At 41.4% G+C, this 8,560-nt stretch overlaps 1 protein-coding gene across 2 annotated transcripts; it reads right to left on the reverse strand.

The window, feature by feature from the left end:
* Window positions 1-316: 316 nt before the first annotated feature.
* Window positions 317-7,844, reverse strand: pde9ac (phosphodiesterase 9ac; the record flags this gene model as incomplete). 2 transcript variants are annotated; one of them, XM_084559630.1, is made up of 18 exons in its annotated part: window positions 317-398; window positions 1,962-2,057; window positions 2,146-2,274; window positions 2,368-2,472; window positions 2,748-2,861; window positions 2,995-3,151; window positions 3,453-3,535; window positions 3,724-3,828; window positions 3,998-4,084; window positions 4,160-4,234; window positions 4,347-4,428; window positions 4,521-4,608; window positions 4,721-4,791; window positions 5,000-5,054; window positions 5,143-5,186; window positions 5,482-5,559; window positions 6,220-6,290; window positions 7,752-7,844. In XM_084559630.1, 18 exons carry the CDS (start codon window positions 7,818-7,820, stop codon window positions 348-350), a joined length of 1,560 nt encoding a protein of 519 aa, XP_084415756.1. The 2 variants fall into 2 exon arrangements, with proteins under 2 accessions (XP_084415756.1, XP_084415755.1); XM_084559629.1 differs by having other exon boundaries at window positions 348-401; window positions 7,752-7,820.
* Between the last annotated feature and the right edge of the window lie 716 nt (window positions 7,845-8,560).

The raw sequence follows: 8,560 nt of genomic DNA on the forward strand, positions 1-8,560 counted from the left end.
CTTTGTAATTTATTAGATGTCAATCCAGCTGAGAGTTTCACCCATGTCAGTACATTTTCATGCTAAACCTGTTTTGCTTAACATGATCCTCTGTATGCTTTTCTTTTGTTGTTGTTGTTTATTTTTATTTTTTTTTTGTGAGTGAATCCAAAGCGATGAAAGTGCCACGCATTCTTAAAGGTCTGTGTTTCAGAGGGTTCAGTGCAGAGGAAAGTTTTAGTGGCGAGCCCAGGCAGTGATTCAGAGACAGAGAGCACTCGTGACACTAAAACTAAACACTAGAGCACAACTAGGGAGTCAGTTACTTTTACTTACACGGATACCACTGCCCTCACTCACTGCAGAGCTTACTTCTTCTTCCCGCCTAATGACATATTTTCAGTTTTTTTCTTCTGTGCCTCATTGAACAAAAGACACACCTTTATGTTAGCAAGTGATTTGATGAGTGTGTGTGTGTGAGGGAGAGAGACCCCACCCCCCCACCCCCCACCAATGTGAAACAAATTGCATGACTAATAACAGGTAGTGTTAAGTCGCTTCAAGTGAAAAGCTGAAATGACACTGTGTAGGTCAACATGAATTCACCTGTTTATTTTTTTTCTCTCTCTCTCCCTGCAGGAGGAACCAACATGTCAATGCAAGCTATTTTAGATCACCGCATGTGTGCAGGCTCAAGCAGTCTTATTCCCTGCTTTGTGAGCTTACAACATGAAAATATCACATGAGATGAGATAAAAAATCTATTAAATACTGACCAAAAACTACCAATTTACTTCAAAGCTTATTTCTTTTAATGTCTATTGTGCTTTAGTCTATAAAAACTCAAAAACACAACTATAAAATAAACTTGTTTTTGCTTATTTCTATTCTGGCAGAGAATTTTACAGGGGGTGGACAGGCCTGTATCTTGGTGGGGACCTGACAGTGCTCTAAGGTTAGCATGTGTAGCACATTGCACTAGAGTGTGAAGCATTAGAAGCAACGTTGTGATTCTGGGCTACATAGACAAATCTGATTTGGATTATACTTGCCTGTTACTTGCCAGATTAGGTGCTTTTGGACCAAATAGCTCAAGGGACTGAACTGAGGAGCTTATTACATTTAAAAGCCTAAGACCAGTTGTTTACTAAGTTGGGTTTTACACACTTTCTTAAATGTTGTTGTGATCCTACATTCATGTGTTTGACCGATCAGCCTACACTTCCTACTAAAATATCTACCCTGAGGTAGGAGCTGTGAGGCCCGAAACTGAGATTTAAGGACTACCACAGTTTTCATTTCCTGCACATGGAAAAATGACTGCTTTCTCCAGCAGGTTTTTATACAACTAAATAAAGTCAGAAAGTGCATAGTGTTATACGGGATATATACAGACAGAGACAGTCTGGAATCAGAAACAATTTTGTCAATTAATGAGCTTTAGATGAACTGGAAGGCTGTTCACCACTTGATCTTGCAGTCTCCTCCTGCTTTCAGTGACTGTGCTAAGCTAAGCTAAGCTAAGCTAAGCTGTTGCTGTCTGTAACTTTATATTTAAAAGGACAGACATGAAGTTCATGTTGATCTTCCCACCTAACTTTCAACAAGAAAAACAAATGAACACATTTACCAAACTATTTCTGAACAAGTCTCATCCTCCCCATCCCCAACTACTGACAGCAACACATTATCCTGATAGTCACATGACATAGCTAATGGGACATACCCAGTTAGCTAGCTGGCAAATGATGGGAGTTTGTTAAAAAATGTATATGTGCAGTACGCATGTGTGAACATTGTATTTGTATTAATTTTCTAATGTTTGTGTTTAGTTTTGCCACTCATCAATCTGGCTTACATACTCAACATACTCTATATTCAACAGAGTTTAGCATAAAAATGTGTGGGACTGAGCAAAGTTGACCGATAGATAGATTGATAGATAGAGAGATAAATAGATCGATAGATATAATAGGTTCTACCTCTGTCATGGCATCATCAATCTGCTTCAGCTCCTCATAGTGGTCACGAGAGTCTCTCAAAGGTTGAACCATGATCTCTTCAATCTGAGGGAAAAGCTGGAGGAAGACATCCAAGTTGTGATTTTTTATTAATGCGAGTGTTACAGCAGCAGCATACATATTTTAAGACATACAGTAGTTCTACCTTCATGACTGTCTCAAACATCGGGATGAGGACAAACTTGATGAACCCGATCTGAGCAGTGGGTTTGGTGACTTTGTCTCTGTCCATGAAGGGGGCCACTGGGAGACCCTCAGACTTCTCTCTGTCACTCTGCAAACCAGAGAAGAGGAATCGTTGTTATTTAGGATGGCATCATTAGATCATGGCTTCACTGGTTGAAGTGGACGCTCCGGTTGGAGTCACCTGCATGAAGTACTCCTCCAGCAGACAGTCCACCCACGGCTCAGCCACTTCAGTTGGCCTCACTTCATTGGAAATATCGCAGCACTTGATCAAAACCATCTTGAGCTGAAAACACAAACACACACATGTACAAACACATGTGCAATTCACACAAACTGAGGATAAAGACGTCTATTCATTATTACAGTAAAAAAGAAAAAAAAACAAGTCTGTTTGTCTTGCGGCATCTGCCGTGTTTCTGTGACCACTTTCCCAATTACACTAATCCATCTGGTTTCTGCTGCTTACAGTGCTCTCAGCGGATAAAGACCTGCTTATTTTGAGGTCACATCTGTACAGTACACAGCAACGTGATCTTCTAAGGCATTATGTGTACATACACATGTTACGTGCTCTTCGTTGGTGAAGTCAAAGTTGTCCACTTTTTGCTTAAAGGAGTCTAGTATCTCGCCATGTCGTGCCATGTCAGTGGCCAGGATGAGGGTGATAATTGCCTGTAAGTGTAAGACGTAAGATATAAGTCATAAAATCAAGTCAAATATGTGAGACGACTGTGCAGGGTTAAAATATAACTGAGCATGCTTGTCATGAATAGACCGGTGAGAGAGTTTTACATGCACATCTAACCTGTCGGATCTGTTTGAACGCCTCGGGATCCACATTTGCAAAGATGTTGCACTCAGGAAGAGAAAGGATCTGGAAGGCCACGGCACAGTGATGGTTCTCCAGCGGAGAGATGTCGTTGTAGCGCACCGCCAGCTCTGTGCGAGCGTTGATTTGGTACCTGATGGATGGGTGAGATTGCTGAATGGATCTGAGATTTAAGATTTAAGATTTAAGACAGACGGATAGAATATTCTCACGAATTTTCTCAGATAAGAGAAATTCTCGCGAGTCTGAAACCTCAGCCCGAAAACAACACGCCGATCCGAATCGGCCTGTTTTCATACCTCAGCTCTCTCCATGCTGAACTAGTTTCACAGTTCATTGACAACAGCGGAGGATGTCAAAACATACCGGGGGTCAAGGGGCATCTGCAGTGCACTATCTGTCAACACTCTTACACACAGAATAGTGAGTCTTACGTGTTGTTGTAGCCGGGGTGGTCCAGGTCATGACACACTGCAGCTGTCATTAAAATGCCCATATCTGTGAGAGTCAGCTTCTCCTGGACAACAGTGGAAAAGAGGTGCGCTGTCAAAATCATGCAATTCAAAGGAAGATTATCCAGTCTTAGAAGGCAAGAAATGGTCCTTTTGTGCCAACTCTCATTATGTAAAAGTGCATAAATGGTATACAATTCAGCTGAATGAAATCCCTGACACACACGGATGCACACCCTCAATTGCACCATACCTGTAAGTTGCAGAGGTGAATCATGCCATACATCATCTGACTAACACAGAAGCAGTGACGAAAGTTGTGGAAAGGGTTGTTACGGTAGTTCTCTTGAATTGCCAACTGGAAGACAGAGAATCCTTTATTCAGCTCGTTGAATCCAAAAACACTCTGACACTCTTCTTGACATCAATTCTGCCTTTTATCTAAAAGCTTGTTTGAAATGTGGACTATTGGAATTGAATTAGAATTCAGTTCATCCTCTCTGTTGTCTCTATTGCTCTGACTTTACCAGCCAGCGCTTGAGCGTGATGGGGTTCATGTTGAACTCCTTCACCAGACCCAAGTCATGGTACATGTACTCCAGACAGCTCAGCATCTGCAGCAACATAAAGTCAGACATCAGCCACTTGAATGACGCTGAATGGAATTAAGCTGTTGGACATCAACGCACCTCATTGTGTTCCCAGTGCCAGACATCGAATGTTGGCTTCTTCAGTGCCTCAATGGTCTCCTGAGAAAGTGTGTACTGTGCGTGTGCAAGATAACAAATAATAATAAAAAAAAAGAGTCATCAGACCATCAAATGAAAATGTAGCTATTCAGAGGTGGCTTAGAGTGAAGAAAAGCAGAGGACATACCTTTGGGTAGTTGGGGACATCTCGCCTGGGAGTGACCTTCTTCCCATCATCTGAGAAGTTGTATTTGCACGGACAGTTAACCCTGGAGAGCATTTCAGTGAATTTGATTATATATTTTATTGCTTCGACATTGCGTTTAAAACTTTAGAGGTTTTGTGTCTAACTTAATTTCACCTGCCACCACCTCTTGAAGTCATTTCATCCCGTAGCTTCCTCAGATCATTTTTGCACTTCTCAATCTCCACTACTTTCAAGCCCTCCACTGAAACAAGACAAGCAACGTTTGGTTTAAGGTAAAACTTTCCGCTCTTTTAAAATAAGTTTTCCCTTTAAATTGTCTCAGATGAACCGTATGTATAAAATGCAGCACTCACGTTCCACTCTCTTCTCCAGCATGGCTAGCCTGTTGGTGACCTCCGTCTTTAACTCATTGATGCGAAAGGCTCTGTGAGAGAAAGGCAAAAGAAAATGACCTGAAAACGACATGCATTACAGCTGAGGGGTCACGACCATTAAAAATCAAACTGGACTTTCTGCTTGGTGGACTGAACTTGTCTCTGTGGGTGCGGATTATCAATGAAACGCACTGGTGTCAGGCTGTTTGTGTGTTGCGTGTGAAGGTGGGGTCGCTTTAATTGACACGAAGGCCTCACCTGCTGAACTGGTCGGCCACCTGGGACAACACGTTCTGAAACATGTCCTCCTTCTCTGCAAAATAAATATGTTTGCAAGCTCAGCATCACGGTAGAGGCGTCGCTGCTTATGCAGAAATGTATGAGGCGGTGGGAGTCTTTACCTCCAAGCTGGCCGGTAGACAGTGGGACAACTTTGTACAAAGAGCTGTGAGAAAACCAGATGTGCAGTTATTATATATAAGATTAACAGAGATACAAAGATTTACAGTTCATAAACAGGTCACGATATAAGCTCCCAAGCTGCTACTGAATGGATCCAGTTGTTTGTCAGTTACATTTGTCAGTGAAATCAATTCTCAAATGTGCATCCTGGTTCACTGTAATGACATACTGGGGCACAATTAATCCACTATTACTAATACACACATCGTTCTTCCCTTATCTGACCAGTCTGTGAAAAATGTCTATTATGTAAAAGTAGTAAAATGCTCTTAAGTTACTTGGGAGAGTTGGTGGGCATGGTGGGATCAATGGAGACCAAGGCACCTTCTGGATCCACCATCATGATGGCAGTGTTCCTGTGACGAGAGGAAGACAGTTGTGAACACTAAAAAATAACCTTTCACACACATATCTTTTATTTTACATTAGATCCTTGGTTATGTGTTTTGTAGATGAAGCTACTTGTAGGCATATTGTGTAATATTATACATAAGACATGGAAATCTGCAATTTTAACAATAAAACACACTTAGAATTGTAATAAAAGTCTGATTTAAAACTCAACTAGAACCAAGCTAAAGTTTTGTTTTCAGCTGTAATTACACAAACATTCATATTTACATTATTCAAAACACATTTGTTGTTCAGGAACTTTGGAGCGGTATGCAAGCGTACTATATCGTGCAGACATGCACAGACAGTTAGAAGTGTGGAGAAAGCCCACTAAATCAACAGCCTGTACAAATTCTATGCTCCTCAGTAAAAGCAAACCAAAATAAAAGGCAAACAGCATAGAAGTCTGCTCCTGATGTGTGCAACTAAAACACATCATGTCCCTTTGATTATTACATGCCAGCGCCGGCGTTTGTCCGTGGTTTCTTTTTTTCTTTGTGGAGCTACTCAACATACTTTTGGTTGTTATCACTGCACTTCATGGTCGTTTTGTGGATGTATGCGATACTTACCCATTCTGGGACTAATGTCATCTATCTAACGAGCCAAACCGAACAACAAACCTGGGGATGTTGGATGAGGAACACAGAAGCTCCTTGATGTCACATGGACTGCAGTGGCGGCTGAACACCACCTGTGGCATAAACGCATGTCATCTATACGGCTGCTGATGCACAATGAATGAACTGGTTATTAGGAATAGGGTCACGCAGTGGTGGTGTCAGTTACTAACAAAAACAGTATGCTGAAACTGTTTGCACAAATGCACCCAAACAGCTGCCGTCAAGGCCTTTTTCCAGTGCAGGGAAAGTTATACGGCTTCATGTTTTTCAGACAACCAAGTCACATGGGAGAGTTACGTGAAGGTCAGCTCTGTTTAATGCTTGAATGAGGCTGAGAGTCTGAGAGGCCACTGAGGAGACAATGTGAAAGAAAACGACAGCTGGAGTCTGAGATTTCATGGAGCTTTTAAAAATATCATCATTATCCACGCCTGTCAAGCGCAAACAAATCAGCCTAGTTCACGAGGCGCAAGTACAGTACGCGTATAGAGTGTGTGAAAATCTTTTTCCGGAGGATTGATATCCAGGAGTGGGTGCGTGCAACCCACAGCACAAACTGAGCTTCTTGAAGGGAGCAGGTGTAGCAGACAAACAATCAGCCTCAGGCCGTGGGCTCGGGGCTCTTGAGCAGACATGTGTCATCGCCAGCTCTCTACTTGAAGCACTCCACATCACTGGATCGGCAAGTGTTTCGCTGTACATGTTTGGAACTCTGAGGCATGAAACTCGAGCTTGAAACCATTTGTCACGACTGTTTACATGACCGCTAAGCTTCAGTAAGTCAGTGTTACACTTTACTTTGCTTGCCACATTTTTTTCCCTTTTGGTTTCTTTATCACCAATGATTAAATACTTAAATGGCAACTTTGATATGAAGAGAGAAATTGATCTAAATCCATATTTCCACTCGTGAGGTGTGAGGCAGCAGAGTAAGCTGTGAACAACAGGTGTTTGTCTCTGTCAGTGACACCTGTACGGCAAAAGGATCTGCACCAGCGGCTAATTTAAGCTCCTCCTCGGGAGACGGGAATCCTCTGGGAATAGCCGCTATCAGAATCTAGGAGGCAAATTGTTTAATTATCTTAGTTGGTTAGTGGGTTAGATTTATATTTAAACCAATTATCAGATCCTCATTGACACCAAAGACCAACAAGACAAACTGGAATCAACCGGTGGCATCCCGAAGGTGGCGGTAATTAAAATCTTTTAAACATTAATTGCAGTAGCTGTGATTGTGATTTTTATATATAGTTTGAGCCGTAATATTAAAAAACTAATTATTTTAAATGCCAATTGTACATATCTGCAACAAGTGTTAGATAATCTAATTACAACACTAAAATATGTAAGCTATGTTAAATGTATATTTGTCTTATTTATCAGGAACTTATTATTTACATATATTTGTGAAGCCTTTTGGTCCAACCAGCCAACTACATACATCTAATTTTAGATCATTTTAAGAATGGAAACAATAATAATAATAAATAAATAAATAAATAAAAAATTAAAACATTTGGAACGGGACCCACCTTTTGCACCTTCCCGTCCACATCCAGGTAAATGGATTTGGGGGCATAGGAGGAGGAGCTGGAGCCCATGTTGACCTCCCTCTCCTCTCTTATACACCCGGAGTCCTGTTTAACAAACCTGATGAGTGGACAGCCGGGGTCTTCTCCTGAGGATCCACTAGATAAAAAGAAATGGATACAATAAGCAACAAAGAACACACATTTTTCTTGTGCAGGAAGATATCGCTGAGTTTGTTCTATTAACTGATTAAAAATAAATAAGTAAATGAAAAAATAAATGTGAAACTGAGCTGAAACAGGTGACAAATAAAACTTTGAAATGGAAAACTTTAACAACAACAAACTTAAATGTAAGTATAAAACATAATTAATAAAATTGGCCCCATATAGTGTGACATATTACTTTCCACAATACACAGCCTATTTCCACAACGCAATAAAAATAAAGAAAAAGGAAAACGTGAAAAACACTCAGAACACATTCAAAAAGATGAAAACCAGCAGCACACCTGCTGAACTCACAGTGTCAGCAATGCAGCTTCCCCTGCGGAGGCTGGACGTAAAGTCCCAGGTGCTGAAGATGCGGCTGACTCACATGCAGACACGCTCAGACACAAACGCACGGACCCTAACCCCCTTTTTCTGGATGTGCTTGAGATAGAAAGCTTTGGAGAAGATGGAGAGAGAGAGAGAGAGAGAGAGAGAGAGAGAGAGAGAGATGGAGCCAGTGAGGAAGGCTGTGTGTGAGGGAGTATGGAGTACTATGAATTTAACTGGCACTCATGCTGGTTGCCATGGGACCGTTACCA

Source organism: Chelon labrosus (genome assembly GCF_963514085.1).
Source record: "Chelon labrosus genome assembly, chromosome: 13".
Taxonomy (NCBI): domain Eukaryota; kingdom Metazoa; phylum Chordata; class Actinopteri; order Mugiliformes; family Mugilidae; genus Chelon; species Chelon labrosus.